Source organism: Sphaerodactylus townsendi, linkage group LG04 (genome assembly GCF_021028975.2).
Source record: "Sphaerodactylus townsendi isolate TG3544 linkage group LG04, MPM_Stown_v2.3, whole genome shotgun sequence".
Taxonomy (NCBI): Eukaryota; Metazoa; Chordata; class Lepidosauria; order Squamata; family Sphaerodactylidae; genus Sphaerodactylus; species Sphaerodactylus townsendi.
The window spans coordinates 27,364,256-27,385,728 of NC_059428.1; the positions used below are offsets into that span (position 1 = coordinate 27,364,256).

At 42.7% G+C, this 21,473-nt stretch overlaps 1 protein-coding gene across 4 annotated transcripts in view; it reads left to right on the plus strand.

Moving 5' to 3' along the window:
- Positions 1–10,815, plus strand: part of ZC3H12C (zinc finger CCCH-type containing 12C) — a 59,782-nt gene extending 48,967 nt beyond the window's left edge. For all 4 annotated transcript variants that reach the window (XM_048493444.1, XM_048493445.1, XM_048493446.1 and 1 more), the window contains 3 exons: positions 159–393; positions 1,030–1,136; positions 2,268–10,815. In XM_048493444.1, coding sequence (XP_048349401.1) covers positions 159–393; positions 1,030–1,136; positions 2,268–3,664 — 1,739 coding nt within the window. In that variant the 3' untranslated portion in view covers positions 3,665–10,815. The remainder of the gene's footprint in view (positions 1–158; positions 394–1,029; positions 1,137–2,267) is intronic.
- Positions 10,816–21,473: the final 10,658 nt, after the last annotated feature.

Below are 21,473 nucleotides of genomic sequence, written 5' to 3' on the forward strand. Positions count from 1 at the left end.
AGAACAGAATCATAACTGCAGTGATTACGCCAAGTCATCATAACCTGTCCTATTAAATGTTTTGACCTACTGCTGTATAACTGAGCTTGGTAGACGGAATAATGGCTTAACAGTCTCATTAGCAGTTTGCACTTTTCTCTCTCTCTTAATGCTTCTAGACCAAGAAATCTTACGTAAATTAGAAAAGGAGAAAATTCTGGTGTTCACCCCATCCCGCCGTGTGCAGGGGAGAAGGGTGGTATGCTATGACGACAGGTTCATAGTGAAATTAGCCTTTGAGTCAGATGGTATAATTGTATCTAACGATAACTACAGGGATCTCGCTAATGAAAAGCCAGAATGGAAGAAGTTCATTGATGAGCGGCTGCTGATGTATTCATTTGTCAATGACAAGTAAGTCACAATGACTTTTATCTGTTACTGAAAAATAACTGGGAAATGCTTGTGGGTAGACCTACTGAAAGGTGAAGGGCATGTGATAACAATGGGATATAGGCCATGAACTCAAAGCAATATATGGAGCGTGCATTCTATGTGAAGGCCTGATTAATGCTATTCTTCCACCTGAAAGTGGAGGGGGGATCACACAAATGGGATCATCATGTATCTGGGTTTCCTCAAGGAGTGTTCACATCACATATTAATGAGATTAGTGAAGTTGTCAGGCACCTGTGTGTACTTCTCCACCATCCAGATTGGAACCCTGGCCAAGTTGCTGTGCAAACTGAACTACCATTGCAGTAATATTCACTAGCATTTTCCCATTGTACTTTTAACTCAGTGTCTTGTACATTTGAACTTTTAAAAAAGTTTAAATTGATCTTGGCTATAAATATATATATATATATATATATAGGTTTAGTTTCCTAGCTTTGGAGAAGATCATGTATGGAATGTGTCTGAAAGATTAGAAGGAAACTTTCAAATCTTTCAAGAAATAGCAATGGAAGCTGGTGATTCTTTTATGTATTAGGAGGGAAAATACCTGTCTTTTTCTGTTATTGAATTCTTTTATTATGTGTTGTATAGGTTCATGCCTCCTGATGATCCTCTTGGCCGTCATGGCCCAAGTCTGGATAATTTTTTAAGGAAGAAACCTATTGTACCAGAGCATAAGAAGCAACCATGTCCATATGGTAATTTTATTTACATATACTCTAGCTATATGTTTTTTTAATCTGGAAATTGGCTGCTTTTTGGTCTGTCTTGTAAAAATTACTATTGTAGAGTAGCCCAGTGAACACAATGGCTATTACTGGATCTCTCACTCAACTAATGTTGTGGTTGATAGTCTTATACACAGGTGTCAAACTTGTGGCCCTCCAGATGTTATGTAGTACAGTTCCCATCATCCACTGCCAGCATGATTCTGGCAGGGGGTGATGGGAACTGTAGTCCCATAACATCTGGAGGGCTGCAAGTTTGGCACCTATGGAACTTATGCAAGATGCTGTAGCTTAATCCAGATGTCATGACAGAGCCAAAAGCCCCTGGGCCTATGCATTCCACCCTCCCCTTGTTCACAGAGTTCCAAACTGGAAAATCTTTGCTAAACCTCAGATTGTATGCTTTGCCCAATTGCAAAGTGTTTCTTACTAACAAACCATGTTTTGAAACCCTCGTTTGTGACCCAGTACCCAATTCAGATGTCATGACACGTTGCCCTCAGTACTAAACCAAGAAGGCCTTGATCTTGGCACAGCATGGGATTGGGAGGGGGGAATATGCAAATCCAAGTGCTTTCTGGTTTATTCTCATCACAAAGTGTGGTTTATAGCCTGGAACATGGGAACAATAGTGGCCCTACCTCATGTAGTGGTTGGGGCAAATAGCGATTTCCAGGACAGTCAAAATAGTAGTTAGCTAACTAATATATGGCCTCATTGTGCTGCCATGAACTTGTATATGTACTGGGGTGTTGTGGAGTTTCCGACTGTATGGCAGTGTTCAGTAGCATTTTCTCCTGACATTTCGCCTGCATCTGTGGCTGGCATCTTGAGATGCCAGCCACAGATGCAAACAAAACATCAGGAGAAAATGCTGCTGGAACACGGCCATACAGCCCAGAAACCCCACAACACCCCAGTGATTCCAGCCATGAAAGCCTTCGACAATACATTGTATATGTACTGCTTTTCAAAAGCTGTCTGATGCTTGCTTTTTTGTTTTTTTAACCCCTTCTCTAATAGCTCTTAACATTGCTGTACAATGATATCTTCTTCTTTTTTCCCTCCTGGCTTAAAATCCTCAAACACCACATTTCTCAGGGAAGAAATGCACTTATGGACACAAGTGCAAATACTACCATCCGGAAAGAGGGAATCAGCCTCAGAGGTCGGTCGCCGATGAACTTCGTGCCATGTCTAGGAACACAGCTACCAAAGCTGCTAGTGAAGGAGGGCTGGTGAAAAGCAACAGTGTTCCTTGTAGTACTAAGATTGATAGCACTTCGGATCTCAAACGAGTTGCTCCAAAGAGGCAATCAGATCCTAGTATAAGGACTCAAGTCTATCAAGACTTGGAGGAAAAGCTTCCCACCAAAAACAAGTTGGAAACCAGGTCTGTACCTTCTTTAGTTAGTATCCCGAATTCTGCTGCTGCAAAACCCCAAAGTAGTGCACCTTTGAGCAATGGCCTTCCAGCTGGAGTTCATTTCCCACCTCAGGATCAAAGACCACAGGGACAGTACCCTCCAGTGATGATGGCAACCAAAAATCATGGAACGCCAATGCCTTATGAGCAGTATCCCAAATGTGAGTCTCCTGTGGATGTAGGCTACTATTCAATGCTAAGTGCATATTCAAACCTGGCTATCTCTGGCCCACGAAGTCCTGAAAGGTGTTTCTCTTTGGACACGGATTACAGAATTAGTTCTGTAGCCTCCGATTGTAGTAGCGAAGGAAGCATGAGCTGTGGCAGCAGCGACTCCTACGTCGGCTACAACGATCGGTCCTACGTGAGCTCTCCTGACCCTCAGCTGGAAGAGAATTTAAAGTGCCAACACGTACACCCCCACAGTCACCTTAACTCTCAGCCGTTCCTGCAAAGTTACCACGATACGTTGACAAGGGTGCAAAATTACAGTCACGAAGAACCAAAGCATCATCACAAACCTCCACTTCCATACATGGCTGTACACCTTCAGCATCCTGGTCTTGCGTCTCGCTCGAGTTGTCCTGGTGACTATCCCACACCCCAGAGTTCCCAGCATTCTAAGAACGTACATCTAGGAAGAGCCCTTGTGTCCACAAGAATAGACAGCATATCCGACTCTCGTTTGTACGACAACTCCCCATTAAGGCAAAGGAAGTGTTACTCTGGGCAGGATGGACTGGGTAGTTGGGACAGGCAAGGCTATGGGATTGATACTTACGGCTATCGCCAGACTTACTCTTTGCCCAGCAACCCTTCCCAGCCGTGTTACGAGCAGTTTGCCTTCCAAAGTTTACCTGAGCAGCAAGATCAGCCTTGGCGGATACCTTACTGTGGGATGCCGCAGGATCCCGCAAGGTATCAGGACAGCCGGGAGAAGGTCTATATAAACCTGTGCAACATCTTTCCTCCAGACCTTGTGAGAATAGTTATGAAAAGAAATCCTCACATGACTGATGCTCAGCAACTGGCAGCAGCCATTTTAGTGGAAAAATCTCAGCTAGGTTATTGACGATGTGATGATGATGATGATGCATCTTTAAGGTGTCTTATTAGTTCAGTCTCAGCTGTAATGCTGAGGGAGGTTTGCTACAATAGCATATGTGATCTCCTTCTCAGCAAGGAGGTTATCTAGTAATCCATTTATGTGAAATATCGGGGTGTGCATTCAAATATGCTGAATTAAGAAAAAAAAGGAAAAAAGCCATTTCAGCTTTTTCTGGCTTTTTCTTTTTAGGCTGATAAAAAGAGGCACCATTTTTAATGGAGCCAAAAAGGCAGAGCTCCCCAAAACCCTGACCCCCCCCCCCCCCCCCCCCCCAAGCTTTTCCAGGTCTATTATCATTGCGGGTTTGGTTTTTCGAGGTAGAGTCACCAAATTTGCAACGTAGCTGCAGGTGACTCTTGCAAGAATCCCCGAGTTTGGTGAAGATTGAGTCAGGAGTCCAATTTTATGAGCCCCCAGTTTTCCCCCATTGTTCCCAATGGATGATAGAGTGAACATTCTCTTTTGGGGTCCATAAAATTGGACCCCCTGGCCCAATCTTTACCAAAGCTGGGTGGTGTTGTAAGGAATCTCATCTGCAGCTTTGCTGCCGATTTGGTGGCCATACCTTGAAAAAACTGCTTCCCACAGAGCACCACAAAGTTTTCACATAGGGCAGGGATCTGCATCCTGCGGCTCTCCAGATGTTCATGGACTACAATTCCCATCAGCTCCATTTTTAATGGCCAATTGGCCGGGGCTAATGGCCAATTGCCCGGGGCATGGCCAATTGGCCGGGGCTAATGGAAATTGTAGTCCACATGAACATCTGGAGAGCCGCAGGTTGCAGACCCCTGACATAGGGTTTAATAAATCCAAACATTTTAAAATACTCAGAAAAAGCCAAAAAAAACCCCAACCCAACCATATGGGGATTTAGCTTTTTTGACTGTTCTGAAAATTTTGGGGAAATTATTAAACTCAAATCCAGAAAGTTCCGGAAAAAACATTGTTGCACACCCCTAATGAAATACTGTGCTATGGAATCTGTATGTACAATCCCACGCATTGAAAGTGACAGGTTTGTTTCAAATGCTAACTTGAATTTTTTAAAGAAGAAATGTCATGACTGGAAGATCTTTCCAGTTTAATATATTATTATGTCTGTGTTCTCCAATAGAGAATCTTCAGTGCAGTGGGGGGTTTTATATGCAGCACTTTCAAAAGTTTATGTGTTTATTAAATTAATGGGTGTTTTTGTCCTTCCAAGTGCAAAACTTTTTTTGAAGAAAAAACAAACCCCTGCAGAGAACGGAGAGGATTTTAATGCACACAGAAAACAGTTTTCAATCTAAGCTTATTATGAATTATTTTTATTGCAATTAAGTTATTTTTTATTTGTGTGATTTTCTTTTTGTGCTATTATTATTTTATTTATAGAAAACAAAGGTCTTCTATAGCACTGACTTTATTTTTTAAACTATATGTGTGAGTTACCTCTTTTAATGTTGAAAACGGTAACAATATATTAGTATTTTATAGTATGGCACTTTTCATTTGTGTTTTTTTTTAATTGAAATTATTTGGTGATCACTGTTGATTTTGGTGCAAGCAGATGCAATCAGTAGGAGAACCTGCCATCCCTAATTTATTATTATGTAGAAGCCAAAAGCCTTTTTTTATGCGGGCTTTGAAGATGCTGAACGCCTACAAACTTGTGCTGTTGAAACTTACGCTATCTGTTGAGGTTACAGCCTTTCCCAGCTATTGTGTACTTCCAGTCATCAAAAATAGTAATGAAATTTGAAATTTGTTTTTAGATATCTCTCTTGCTCCTTCAACTGATACACAGGTATACTGGATACAATGCTTTTTTCATAAAAAAAAATACCTGTTTTTAAAAGAAACAAAGTGTTCTCAATGCAATTTTTGTATATAAGATACTGTGTATTTTTTCATTCTATTTATCAAGGCTGGCCTGTGGAAGGTTTCATGTTGTGTTGAAGATATGCAACATTTTAATAACTGCACTATAGTAATAGCATTGTAGCTGAGAATGGTCCATTCTCGGGTTTTTTGTAAGATACCATTCGGAGTTCGGAAAAGTTAGGTTTTCTGGCCTGTTGTATTGGGTAGGCCTGATTCTTGACTCAAACACTCATGGTTTTAGAAGCAGACAGAACGGTCTCTTCTAGTATTAGTAAGGGATATTTCTGATTTTAGGTCATGAGTTCTGCTATCTCTTTTAAAGTGTACTTTTGTGTAGATATATTAGTAGTAGATCTCACAGTCAGTGACAGTCTTACTTAGATGTCATAATCAATCACTTACAATGCTAGAATTTTCCTGCAGATTAACACTACGTGATGGTTCCTTTGTTTACAGCGTGGGTGCTGATAATAACCGGGTTCATAGATGCTGCTTCACAACCCTGTAGAACCAGAAAGTACCTTTTACTGTTGATGCAAATTGTATCTTTAACTTTGGGAACTATTTTGATGTCTAGATCTATCTTGAAAATCACGCGCACAAATATGTAAAGAAGAATTAGACTTTCGGGCAACATTTTATCCTTTATTTAAAAGATGTAGAATTTAAACCCAAAACTCTCGTAGGTGGGCAAAAACTCGGGTGTTCATCGACTTATCTTTTCCTCCTTCAAGAACCCCAAGCGAGATCCTATCAAGAAAATAATGGTAAAATGCTGCCTGAAAAGAATGTCCAAGCACCTTTTTGAATAGGAAAACATTTTTCACTACTTGTGTGACACTATGTGTTGCAAGAAGTGGGGTTTGGGTATACAGTAAATGCTCCTGCCAAGCATTGTACTTTAGATGTATCCAGTAATCTGAACCATGTTCAGCTAATTCAGGAATTGTTCTTCTACACAGCTTTCACTGTAGACAATTGAAACGGGATCTCAGTTTGGTTAGGTCCAGCTGCTGTCCTGTATGGTTTTGGGTGCTTCTGTTTTCTACTCTGTCCACCTCTGCTTAGGCAGCACCTATTGCCCTGTTAATTTTCTCCCCCTTACCTCCATTGTTCCTTCCCCATTGGATGACTTTTAATGGAAGTCATGCATTGTGAACGGAAACAGGGTACAATTAATCTATGTACTACTTCTTTGCAGGCCTCTTGAAACAAGTGGGAATTGCACAGAAGCATGACTCATTCATTTCAATGGGGCTTCTACACGTGAGATCCCGGGGTGCGTTGCTCCCCCCGGAAATAGCTGGTTCATGTTTTGTTTGTGACTTATATTTTAATTAATATTTCAGCGGCCATTTTATCACTATATTAATGTGTCTTTTATAAGATCTAAATGAGTTCCTGCCTCGCAGAGAATGCAGAAACATTTATCTCGAGTAGAATACTTCCATTTCTGTTTTTTAGTTTAAGTTGGTGTGTGGTGTGTTAGCCTTAGTTGGCTTAGCTGTAGCCTACAAACTGTATGAGAGGGCTTGACTGTGCGCCGTGTGATATAGTGTGAAGTGAACTGCTACCTTGTATATTTAATACATAACAATTAATTTAAATATATATCCAACAACAGCCTGTGGGTCGACTGGACTAGAGATTCCAGCATGTCCAGACTACAGCAGCCTCTCTTTTGGTGTTCACATCTGGTCTTTTGTGATGTCCTTCCTAGGTACATTCTGTACATATTCATTAAAAGTTGGTGAAAAACATTATACCATGTTCTGCAAGCAGACTTGTAGTGGGGGAAAATGGCATTCAGGGCAAAGTGGCAACCCGCACCCAGCCCCCCGCACCCACCTTTGTGCCCCACTTACCTGAGCCGGTGGCGGTCCCAGGCAGCCTGGCGGGCAGGACCAAGGGGTGCCCGACTGCGGCCGCTGCCAGGCCTGGTGGAGCGGGGCTGAGGTACGCTCGGCTGTGGCCCCTGCTGGGCCTGGCAAGGCTGAGAGGTGCCCTCTGGCGGCCCCCTAGGCCGCTTCTTCAGCCTGTGGAGCCTCCACCAGCTGAAGGAGCAGCCTGACGGGGCAAGGGCCGGCTGGGGGGGAGGGGTGTGGTGATTGATTGGGAGCTCACCCGGGGCATTTGTCCCTACCCCTCCCCATGGTAGCTACGCCACTGTCTGCAAGAGCCTTTCCCTGCTTGCCTCTTTCAGACCGTAGAACCCTGCCCTCAGAACATCCTTTTCCTGAAAAAAAAGAAAAGAAAAAAGGTTAGCCAGGCTAATCTCCAGGTCAAATCCTAAGCAACTCCTGAATAGCTGATTGGTTTTGCTAAGTCTGTGACTGCACCTTTCTGTGCTCTTTAACAGCTTTTCAGACAAGCTGAAAACGTATCTTGCAAACTGACAGGAAAGCAACAATGTGCAGCCGTTGGGCTTGTTCACTTCCTTTGAGAAAGTCAGCAAAAATTCAGGATCTTCGGCTGTTCCCCTGGTGTTGCCCTTCCAGGCTGTTTTGAAAAATAGGTTTCAGCAATGACTGGCCAGTGTCAGGAAAAGAAACACGGTCACGCTAAAGAGATGCCAGATCTAAATTCTCATCTCAGAGGAGGTTTTCCTGGGCTATAGCCACAAGGGAAGAGTGTAAAAACTGCCATACATGAGTAGAGCATCTGCAAATGCTGGTTTGGACTCCAGCCATTGTGACTGTGAAATTAAATTTGCTATCAGTGCACATCATTTTAGAATCTGGAAAGTGCGATCCAATCTGGTCTAATTGATCACAAAAGACGAATACAATAGAAGAGTAGGCCAAAGCCAATACTAAAATAGGACTTTATTTGTGTGTGTGTGCATTTTAATTACTTTGAAGCTCTTCGCAAAAGAAATATAAGTTATTCAGAAAACGTTTCAGTATTTAATGTATGAATATAACTGTGAGTATATATAGTTGTGCAACACGGTATTTATTTCATGCTAAAGGCATTTGGTCAGGTTTTTATTTTTAATCTTCTGGGATGACTCCAGAAGCATCAAAGATTAATTTGGCTAGTACTAGTTTTTATAACTTGTGACAGTATTAAAGCATTCCCAACCCCTGCTCCACCGTCACTACACTTCTTCATTCTCATCCCCGCTTGTACCAGCAGTTAGTTATCTGAAGAAAGAAGGTATTACCAGAAGTATGTTTACATGTGATTGGCCTTTCATTTTTCAGTAGATCAAATTGGACAGAATATGGCCCCTTCTGCACATGCAGAATAAGGCACTTTCAATCAACATTCAGTGTATTTTGAAGCTTTGCGAAATAGCGAAATCAACTTGCAAACAATTGTGAAAGTGGATTAAAGTGGATTATTATGCATGTGCGGAAGGGGCCTATAACACAACAGACTATAACATAATATAACTTATAACAAAATATAACACAATGGAGATTTCTCTGCTTGTGAAGCAGTATTTTCTCCTGTTCTGTCTTCTATGATACCCAGTTTCAGAGCAGTCCATCTCCCTGCCATGCTAAAAATCAAATGTATTTGATGCCTGTTGTTCTTCCATGACTCAATGATGGCTTTTTATCATCCTTCCCCAAGCTAATTATTTTAGTTACTCAGATCCAAGATTGGGAGAAGCTCTTGCAACTGATTGGATGATGCAGTTGAACTGAAGAGGTGAGTGGGAGTTTGAGCTATGATTAAGGGGATAATGTTGTTAAAAAAATGGAAGTATAGTGGAAGACTGAAGTGCATTGCATACTTAAAACCTAAATTCTTTTTTCTTCTTCTTCAGGGAGGCTGAGAATGACTTTTCTTGGCACATAACATTGTTTTGGTTCAAAAGGTCATCATGTGTTCATTACGAGATCAATCCAAATATGCCAGTTTATGTAGCACCTTTTGAAAAAAATCCAGAACCTAAATTAGGATATATCAGATTTTGGATTTTTTCCCCACAAGATGCTAAAAATGGCTCTTTAACCTTAATCATGGCATTTATTGTTGACATATGTGGAGTTCTAGGACTCTTAACAGCCCAATCCATAATGGGGAGGAGGGGCTGAAGAGACTCATGGAAGCAGTGCGTGGCCGGGTTAGCGGATTTGCCTTCCCTGGACCACTTACCCCCGTGAAGTTCCCCCCTCCCCCTAGGTTTTGAAAAACACATAATGAAACTTTCATATTGTGGATGTTGTGACATCGTTATGGAGACACTTGAAATATCTGCATTGCCCATGGAAACCCTATCGCCATAGTGGCTTTAGCATGTCAGCAAAACCAAGATCAAATCTTGCCCATATTTATCAAAACTTCACACACACACACGTACCCGTTGTATTCTGTGATGCTACATTTTCAATTTAAATTAAAATTTGTGGGTAATAAAGAGTTACAATGTCATATGTGTCTTTATTCTGTTGCCTTCATTTGTTCACCCTTTCTGCCTTCGTGTTTTTCCTATTTTAACTCTTTCAATAAAACCCTTTCTTTCCTTTGACTTTTATATTTCAGGTTTTTAAAAATCTAGTCCTTTTTTTTTGCTTGGCAGATACTGGATAGATAGGTACTTCCTACAGTTTTGGTGTATTTAGTTGGCATTATGTGGAATGGCTCAAAATAGGGTAGTCTGTATCTCAACGGTAAAAATACTATAGGGAAATATTTATTTCAATTTTAATGTATTTATGTGGGAAATTAATCCTTGCTTTTAAAGATGGGCAATAAAGTGTCTCCCCTTGCTTGTTTTTAAAACTGGTTGTAGGAAGGAGAAAGGAAAACAAATGTGAACCCCCTTGGGCCATGCATTTATTTTAAGAGGTTATATTTAAAATACATTTGTTGCTTTTTCTGTAATTCGTGAACAACAGAAAATGTTATGGAATAATGTGATATAAGATATTGCTTAAGATGATTTAGTCTGTCTGGCTGAGCTGCAGATGGATCTATATTAAGCAACTTTAAATGAAACTCTGCTTGATAATACGATACTTAATTAAAGTTGGTGAAGTGTTTAACTGTGAGTGACAGATGGGTCTGGTGGGAAGTTGGTGTCCACAAAAGGCAGAAACATCAGTAACGTTGCAGTGTGTACTTTTCAGTGTATTGATAAATCATTACCTCTTAACAAAATAGAGTCATGTTTAATAGTATAGCTGCATAAGTACATGAAATTCATTTTGTAATGGTAATCTTCAGAGAAAAATACTGTTGGTGTTTTCATTGTAAGAAGGAAATCTCTTCTATTAAACCATACCCTCTATCAAGATAGTGTGCTGTATCTATTTAGCACGTGAAAATTGGATCTTCAGGGGGTTGTGTTAACTCTGTTGTAAACATCCACTCCTACATTTAATCATCATCACTGCTTTCACTCCTGACTTTCAGTGTGCATGAGCTTCCAATATGGATATACAACTCCTGTCATTGCCTAATTTCATTCAACAAAAAGAGCAGCTTCATTCACATAAGGGGGCATGTGTATGTCATTTTCTTTCCTAAGCCAAGCCATTCCTAGTACTCCTAGAACTAGCCTGCTGGATCAGACCAGAGTCCATCTAGTCCAGCATTCTGCTACTCGCAGTGGCCCACCAGGTGCCTTTGGGAGCTCACATGCAGGATGTGAAAACAATGGCCTTCTGCGGCTGCTGCTCCTGAGCACCTGGTCTGCTAAGGCATTTGCAATCTGAGATTAAGGAGGATCAAGATTGGTAGCCATAGATTGACTTCTCCTCCATAAATCTGTCCAAGCCCTTTTTAAAGCTAAAAAGGCACCTGGTGTAGGCAAAGGCACCTGGTGTAGGCTCTCAAAGGCACCTGGTGTAGGCAACAATGAAACTATGGCGGTCCCAATGCTGGGCGCATTGAATCAACACCTTTTCAGTTATACGGTTTGCCTTAAGGGGAGCATCTCCAGCCCCTAGCCCTTCCACTACACTGGGGTGTATGAAGCAATGTGTGCACCCCGAGTCCACCAGCGCCTGTACCAGCATTCTGGTGTTCTTTGGCTGGTTAGTAACAGTCAGGAATAATACAATGGGTTTTCCCCCGACACTCACCCTGTCACCATTAGCTGGTGGGTTCTCTGGAGGTTGAGCCAACGAGACCAATCCAATCCCTGTTTCTTCACCTTCCGAATCCGCAAAGGAGGGGTTGGTTTCCAGTACTGTTTTCGAGCTCCATGGGTGGCCCACTCAATTAGGACTCTGGATCAGGGGCTCATACCCTTATGTCTCAGCATAGGTGTTGATGTTTACAGAATATTTGGAGGGGAATATCAGGAATGTCTAAATCAGTGATGGTGAACCTATGGCACGGGTGCCAGAGGTGGCACTCTGTGGGCATGCGCACACAGAGTTCATCATGTGGAGGGCGGAAATCATCCCCCCCCCCCCACACACACACACATCTAAGCAGGCCTGGGCCACTGAGCACAACGTGCACGCACCGCAGTGAGCAGGGAGGACTCGGCTGGCGGGCCTGGTGCCTGTGCCCCGGGTGGCTGCTGCCCGAGGGGGGGGGCGCAGAGGAGGCAGAGATGTTAGAGAGGCACAGAGCGATGTGCGTGTGAGTTGCTGGAGGCTAGAGCAGGCTAGCCTCTGCTCAAGCGGGTGGGGTGGAGGAAGAGGGAGCCAACAGGTTTTTCTAAACTAAAACCTCAGCATTCGGGTTAAATTGTCGGGTTGGCACTTTGCGATAAATAAGTGGGGTTTGGGTTGCAATCTGGGCACTTGGTCTCAAAAAGGTTCACTATCACTGGTCTAAATCGTAGAAATTCCTTCTAGTCTTCAAGGAATGTTCTCAACATGTCCTGTGACAGAATTACTTTACTGAAATGTTGACAAGCTATAGAAATTAAGCAGTTGTCTATATTCATGGGTCTTTCTTTGTTCTTTTAGATGTTTACTAGATGCATGTGAAATCATCAAAATTCTCTTGTAATTATCAACGGTAGCCAAATGTTGAATGTTTACTGTACTGTCCATTTTTGGAAGGATCCATGATGACTGTGACAAGAATCAATATGTGTGTATTCATTCCATTGCTCTCTGAGGAGAACATGGCTCCAAATTTGTAGCCTACGAATGGATTTCACCAAGTCCCTTATTTTGTAACTTTCAAATATTTTAACAACCAAGCATGGCACACTGGCTTTTATTTAAATCAATTTGGATTCCTAGTTAGATGGGTATTCTGAACATTTTCGTGAAGCTAAGTGTAGGTGATAACTTATAGAGATAGTATGGAGAGGTTTGGGTCTTTGGTGTTCTTCCAGTTGTTTTTATTTTGGTTAAACGGTCCTTTATATTCATTTTTTATTTGATCTGATGGAATGTTGATGTCTACCTGTAGAAATGAAGGTGGGGTGTATACATATATATACATACACACACACACTCCATATATAGGGAGAGAGAAAAAGAGCGTGAGTGCGCATCTGGTAAAGTGATTATTTTCTCCATTTTTATTCATTGTTGTATACTTTCTCTACAATATGTCTATCCACATCCAGTGAAGGCCTTACAAAAACAACTGCAGCACAGGTACATAAATTCTACTGTTAGAAGTACCGTATATACTCCAGTATAAGCTGACTTTTTCAGCACATTTTTAATGCTGAAAAAGCCCCCCTCGGCTTATACTCAAGTATAGATGGCAGCATATGTGACCGAGAGCCTGCAGCCAGGGAAGGAGGCTGGTAAGCAGACAGGCAGGCAGCCGGGTGGGGGGCGCTTCTCCACCTGGGACACTCTCTGTGACAGGGAGCCTGAAGCCTGCATGGCAGCCAAGGAAGGAGGAGGCTGGTAAGCAGCCAGTCAGCCAGGCAGGGGGGGTGGCTTCTCTACCTGGGACTGCTCTCTGTGATCATGAGATAGACGCCTTGCAGGATCTGCCGCCAGCCCAAACAGAGCCAGAACAGCCCCAGAGGCAAGGGCAGCTGCTGGAACCCAGGGGGAGGCATTGGGAGAGGAGGCAGGGAGGGGGGTGGCCTGTTGGGCAGGGGTGGATTTCGCAAAATGCAATTTTGCATTGGGGTCTGGGATGCATGCAAAAGCAGCTTGCAGAGTGTGTGTGTGTGTGTGTGTGTGTGTGTGTGAGAGAGAGAGAGAGAGAGAGAGAGAGAGATGCGCATACAAAAGCCGCTGGGGTTTGCATTGTGTTGCTTGGTGAGTTTAAAGGCTCCCCTCTTCCCCTTCTTGGCTCGACATTGCTTTTTGCATTTCCCACCCTAGGCTTATACTCGAGTCAATAAGTTTCCCAGTTTTTTGTGGTAAAATTAGTGCCTCGGCTTATATTCGGGTCAGCTTATACTCAAGTATATATGGTAAATGAAATAAAAAGCCTAGTTTCTTTCCAAATAGGCTGTTATTGTTTCATATCCTTGAGTCTGCTTTTAAAAAAACAACAACACAGAAGCTGGGCAGAAAACTTCAAGGCGGCATTCATAATGAAACTGAAATGCCTCTTTGCTTGAAGGTGGCATAAAAGAGTACAAAAATAGATTTTTCAAAATTGTTGAACAAAGAGTTGCTTTAATCATGCGGCTTCACGTTTTTAATAGTTCTGGCTCTATACTGCTCAGTTTGCCCCCCCCCCCCCTCAAATTTCCACACACGTTTGAGTCTTTAGTTTTCTCTTCAGTTTTTGTGATTATTCCCCATTTTTTCCTGGGTTTTTTGAATCCACTTCAACTCCAATCTATTTCTGGAAGCCAATTTTGGGTTGGCTTTTCCTCATCCCGAAGGTTTCTGTCAGTTTTCTTTGTCCCACCCACCTCTACCCTACTTTTCAATTATTGTATTGTCGTCACTGTGAAACCACTCTCTTTCCTCCACTGCTCTGAAGATGAATGGTTTGTTTTCCCCCCCAAAATATATATATATATAGTGTTGGAATGGTTTAAGCAGGTTCTCTGCATTCCAGCTTTCATTAAAAAAGAAGTAAATCTGTATTCCTTTACCTCACAAAGATATTAGGAGAAAAACATATCTCCACAAAACTTGATTTAAAAAAAAAGAAAGCTGGGAATTCAGAGAATCTGATTGAACTATCATTACAACACTACATTGATAATATCAATGTTTTATGACTGTTTTAAGGCCATTATTTTAAAAAATAAGGTTTTTTGTGACAGTGGTGGGATTTTAATCCCTCAACCACCGGTTTGGCACACACACCCCGCTCCACGAGCCTCTGGGCTGGCTGCGCGACCTTTGGGGAGAGGAGTGGGTCAATAAAAGCAGCATGTCCATGGGTATGAGTACTAAGGTGTTTGTGCATGGGCTGATGGGATTTGTAGTCCATGAACATCTGGAGAGCCAGTCCCCTGCTCTAGCACATTATGTCCATGGGTATGGGTACTAAGAAGTTTGCTCTAGACCTGGGTGAGGGCGGGCAAGACGGTTGCCCTCAGTGAACTCACTCCAGCAGTCTCTTTGGTTGTCCACCAACCATGGACACGTGGCCGGGGGGTGGCATGGCTATGGTTATCCGGGATTTGATCTCCTGTCCTACTCCATCTCTATTGGCTTCCTGTCAAGTACCAGTTTATCTTCAAGGTTTCAGTTTTGACCTTTAAGGCTGTGAGCGATCTTGGATCCACATACCTCAGGGACCGCTTCTCTCCAAATTGCCCAGGCAGACCTCTCTGTTCTCCGGAGGGGAACCTTCTGGAAATCCCTGGCCCAAAAACCTGGCCTCGACGAGGGCCAGGGCTTTTTCGGTCCTGGCCCCTACCTGGTGGAACATGCTCCTGTCTGAGATCAGGGCCCTGCGGGATCTGAGTAGTTTCCACAGGGCCTGTAAAACGGAGCTATTCCACCGGGCTTTCCCTGAGTGCCAGCCGGGATAACATTTATTTTTGGCCTGCTGGGGGTGGGGGGTATGCAACTTTTAATAAGTCACCATCAGAGTTGAATACTTTAGAACCATTATTTGTTTTCTGGTATGCTGTTTACTGGTTGTTTTAAAATGTTATTTTATTGGTTGTTCTAAAATTATGTGGTTGCCCTGAGCCCCTTTGGGGGGAGGGCGGGGTAAGACGTTTGATAAATAAATAAAATATTTGCTCCCCTCCTTCAGAGCCTTTGTCACGTGTGTGGGAGAAGAAAGGCTCATTCCTGCAAAAAAGAGGACAACTGCATAGTGTGGGTGCAGTTCTGCTTTCAGCAGAATTGGAGCAAATTCCCAGCAGCATTGGCATCTACCTCACGGCTGGGAACTCACCTGCTCGGCTCATTACCGATTTAAGAAATTCTGTCCTTTCTTTCATCTGTTTAAAGCATGCTTATAGTTTTCAGCTCAGTCCTACATTCTTGTCCATAGATTATGTGAAATCAAATCACAAAGACTCATTGATATAGAACAGCTTTGTAGAACTTGATGACATGTCCCCTAGGGAGGGAAGGAAGGGGCGACAAGGAAAAAGGCCACTGAGAGTTACCCTAGCTAGAAAGAAGGGGTCACAGGATGAACTTGCTGGGGTCCTAATTTGGGCAGCAGGCTTAGGTAAAGAGTGGTGGTCTTTCAAACACATTGAAATGGTGGTGTCTACACTCTTGCTTCTGGCATGGGGCATACATTGAGTCCAGTCTCACTCAACCAGGGACAGGGGGACAGTGAGCTAGAGTTTAAATATTTACATATTCCATATTTCTATGCACATGCTTCATATGTATGGAGTCCCCATTTTGTCTTTTATAAATCATCCGTTATGGCCATGTAGAGCAGCCAAATGTTTTGATAAACATAAAATAAGGAATTGATACAGTGAATACATCCTTACAAACTCAAACACATGATCCAGTCCCATAGCTACCCTTCGGCAAGTCATGAGTATGAGGAAAATAAACGGGCCATAATTTTTAAGGGGCTTGTTCAGAGCTACCCAGAGAGATGGATGGAGCAATACTTTCAGTTCCTTCAGCCCAGTTTTGTTCCTCCTTTTCCCCCATAAGAAAACCGAACACAGCAAACTCTGTTCATCTCTCTTTTAGTTAGAGGCATTTAATGGTTGCATAACATCTACATCCAAGGAAAAGTTAAGTCATCCAAGAATCATACGAGCATTAAGGTTACATTTATTGAAATACAAATGCACAGGGCATTAATTATCTATACATAAAGTGCCAGTGGAGCTACACAGAAAAATTCAATTGTGGCACCTCCAAAGGAAAAGTATTTTGCCAAACTATCCATTCGTCCATGACAAGTTATCAATTGCTTTGATCCTAATGTGGCATCAAGGCTTCATATATTACAGGAGTATAAAAATAGCATCGTAATTTCAACCCCAGGGAAATAATGATTACTGTTATCTTTCCCATCCCTTTGCCATGTTCCATGATTCCAAACATGAGCTTTGGCTAATACTGCACATCTTTGCCAGCTCCAATGTTGCTTTTCATTTTAGCTGCAAAGCAAATGAATAGCTTTGTTTTCTCTGCCTCAAGGGAGTCACAACCTCCACTTCTATAAGTGCCATACAAAACCTTTTCAAGTGCCATACAAAAAGCTTAGAAAAACCTGATGGAAAAAAACAAACAAACCAAGTTGAGGAACAATAACCAGCTCCTTCAAGCGAGTTGACAAATGCTTAGCACCTTTGTGTTTGTTTCAAGGATTGTAAACTGTTTCCAATTAGCAGAAGACCAATTAGCAAGACCTCTGACTCTTCTGCGGCACTTTAGTAAGTGTCTATCCTAAGGGTTGCAAGAGGTCATACGTTTGTAACCTGCATAAAGAGACAGAAGAGGAAGAAGAAAAATACCCAAGCAGATTTAATAAAAAAAAATAGAAAGGAACTACACCACACATGCATGGTTTTAAGAGAACAAGAGCCAGTTATGTCATTTGTCCTAGACCTTCCTTTGAGAAGATTGAGAATGAAGGAGCTTCAACTGAAAGCTTGGGATGTGAAACACACATCGAAGACCATGTGTGTTGATTTAAGTTCCACTGAAATAAATCGAATACAGAAGCAGGAGGTAACTCTGGGTTAGATTGCAGCCCAAAATTGTTTCAGGTGTTCCTTAGCACTAATAACAAAATAACTTTGTCCGAGAGTGAGGCATGTGTCAAACTGCCCCAGCTATAGAGCTGCCTCATACAGATGATAAAAGATAGTTTGGATTTATACCACGCCTTGAGAAGCTATGCAGGGAGGTCAACATTACATTATGTTGCACCTTCTACCTTTTACCTAAAGTACACATAGGTGAAATTGTTTGAAAATGACCCCCTGTGGTGATCCTCAGAAATAGTCATTCTCTTTATCAGGTGCGATCAAAGGTCGCTTGGGAGCATAAAACATACTGTAGCATAAACATTAGTTCAATGCTTTCTGCTAAATGTCTTCACAGCTTCTTTGATCACTTATTTTTCATATCTATTAACTTACACTACAGAAGCAAAATGCAGATGGATGTATGACCTGCACATTTTAGTTCTGGCCTATGACCTTCACACAATTTGACTTCTGAAGGATAGAGATCCTAATTCTTGCTGAGATGACAAACTTGTGTCTGAATTGTATCATTTCAGGCAGTAAGACTGGACAATGTTCCATGCACAAAACAATTTAATGGTCTAATCATATTCCTGCCATGCTGTTTTCCACGTGCACGCATTCTTAAAAGAAACAAAAATAAATGGAACCTTAGTTGCACAATGCCCCATCCACAATTTAAAGTGGCACAACTCAGGAAGTGAAGTACCCTATAGCCCAGTGATGGCAAACCTTTTCGAGGCTGAGTGCCCAAACTGAAACCCAAAACCCACTTATTTATCGCAAAGGGCCAACACAGCAATTTAACCTGAGTACTGAGGTTTTAGTTTAGAAAAAACAGTTGGCGCCGAGGCCTGCGTTACTCGGGAGTAAGCTTGGTGGTAGTCGGTGGCTTTGCTTTGAAGCAACCGTGCAGCTCTTCCAACGGGTGAATCACGGCCCTAGGAGGGTTTACTCAGAAGCAAGCCCAGGGAAAAGATCATCCTTTAGTTCATTGCATGAAAATCAGTGGGGTTTAACAGCGCTTAATGGGTTACCTACACTGCTTCCCCAAAACTGGAGACCACAAATGCTGCCACCATATCATGAACGCAAGCCTGGGAGAGCCACACTTGTTTCATTAAAACCTGGGTTCTTTTCTCCAATAACTCCAACCAGCTGAGGTCTCAACAATTTTTATTGAAAAACAGAAATAAAAGAAATAAAACATGATTGCAGTTAAGGGATTGCCTAGCTGGTTACGTCCCTTTTGGTTCTTTGTCCCCATTCCGGGAACCCATGGCCCAGAGATGCTTCCCTGACCACGTCTCAAGATGGAATTCCAAAACCTTTGTTTTCCCCTTCTCGGGAAAACTCTGTTCAGGCCATGAGGTAACTTAGGCCTTTGAAGTTTCATCCTGGCACCTCTGCATAGTTTCCTGTCCTCCCTCAAGGAGATCAAAAGGCAAAGATGCTTTTCACAGTCATTTGTGATTTTGCTAGTTTTACAGTACTATTCCATCACATAGGTATTAGGTTTAATGCTAATAATTGAGCCCAGCAGCCCAGGCCAGCCTATATTGGGGGGGGGGGGGTTGACTCTGTTTGCTCGTGCCCACAGAGAGGACTCTGAGTGCTACCTCTGGCACCCATGCCATAGGTTCGCCACCACTGCTATTGCCCTTTTGGTACACCATTCCCAAGAAACAGTTTTGCCACAGAAAAGCTTGCAACTTGACTATTGCAAAACAGGCAGTCCTGACAGGGTGAATCACCAGAAATCCATCTGAAGATGGCAGCTAGATCGTGGGAGTACACTAGGAGATGGGGTTAGATCAGTATTGAGGCCACAATTTCTTCATCGTTGGGGGTTTCACGTGGAGTTCTGCAGTACAGTAGCCTGTTCAACATCTGTGTGAGACTATAGACCAGAGGTGTCCAACTCTGATGCTTCAGATGGTCAAGGACTACAATTCCCATCAGGGGCTGATGGGAATTGTAGTCCATGAACATCTGAAGCAACAGAGTTGGACACCCCTGCTATAGACTGAAATTGCCCACAGCGTTGGACTGGATTGCCCGCAACATGCTTGTGACCCCCAGATCTGCATCACATTGAATAAACCTCCAGGAGAAGCAGTGTCCATCTCAGAACAGTGCCTGGACGCTGTAGGCAAGTGGCTTAGAAGAACATAATGAAAAGCCTGGTAAGAGGAAGTTAATGCTAGCTGAGATGGTGACAGTCCTTGAAGGGAGTTATAGAACCACAGATAGCACGGTTTTAATGGATTCAGTCAAGAATTAATAAGCTTGGCTGGAAAAGCAGGTAAACCAGGTGACCAAAGAATCTTTTCAAACATCGTTCGGCATAGGAAACTTCCCAGTTTAAAGACTGAGCAGCTCTAATCCATGCCATAGAAACTGTGAGACTGGATTATTGTAGTACACGCTACATAAAGCTGCCCTTAAAGACAACACACAGCTGCAAGTGGGGTACTACCTGACTGTTGAAAGGGACAAAGCATTTCAATCACATTGCCCTGAGTTTATCAGCATTGCACTGGCTGCTAATTTTCTTTTGAGTTCACTTCAAGGCCCTAGTATTAATTCTTGAAGTATTTCACCACTTTAGACCCTCACTATTGGTGTCTCTTTTTATATATTGTTCAGGTCTTAAAGTACTGGTATGTTTTATAGTGCTCCTTTTAACCATTTGTGGCCCTGATTTGAATAGAAAAGGACACAAATCCTCCTTTGTGCTCACGAGGCAACTTCAATAATCAGACCTGAGATTACGAACCTTTCCTCCAGCAGGTTACTAAGGTCAGTTTTAGTCCAGGTCAGGATTCCCCAGTGGTTGCTCCTGGACTATGGATCAGGCTTTCCAGGAGCAAAGGGAACTGCGGAAATGTCAAAAGCACTGCAAGGCTAAACTTTTCCAGCAAGCTTTTTGTGGCTTCCATGTAGAAGTCCATTATGATGGGGGTATGGCTTTTTATTTATATCGTATTTTTGTGTGATGTCATTTTAAGCAGGTTGGTGTAAGCTGCTGTATTGATTGGTGAAATGCGGGATATGAATATTGTAAATATTTTCAAGCTGCCCTCTAGAATTCCATTTTACCAATAGATGGCTTTCAGAAGCCTCTTGAGTCTGAACTTAACTCACGGGTCAGTAGTACAGCACACTGCACGCAGAACATCTCAGGGATTGAGCTCTGGTTTCTCCAGTAACAAAATCTTAGGTACAGGGTTGTGATAGACCCTTTTGTGCTTGAGATCCTGGACTCTACTGCAAGAGCAGATAGCACAGAACTAGATGGATCAGTGGTGAAAGAATAAGGTAACTTCATATGATGATTATTGCTGTATGACAACTTCCTGTGCCCACTCATGACATCAGCAAAAACCCAAGCAATGGTGGTTGTGGGTTTTTTGGGCTGTGTGGCCCGGAAAACACGGAGGGTATCAGAGGGGTATCACAGAGAGAAGTGTGTCCAGACTGCTCTCTGTGATACACCTCTGAAGATGCCAGCCACAGATGCAGGCAAAATGTTAGGAACAAGATCCACCAGACCACGGCCACACAGCCCGGAAAAACCACCACAACCAGTTGAATCCGGCCGTGAAAGCCTTCGACAATACATTGGTGATTATGGCATGAGCATGAGTGCAGCCCTACAGAATAAGGCCATAACCTGTCTTTCACTCACAATGTTACTCTTTAAAAAGACCTGGAAATAAGACCTTCCTTGTAAGAACAGCGGGAAAGGGTCCCACTCATATTTTCAAGCAGGTCAAAAGTGGTGAAACAGTCACATGTGGAAGCACTGCTACCACCCTCACTTTACCAAAGGAGCAGACCAAGGCATCCTGTAGTGAGCATGCGCATGTAGAATGCCCAACAGAAGGCATGAAACTTATTTGGGGGATGCGGGGG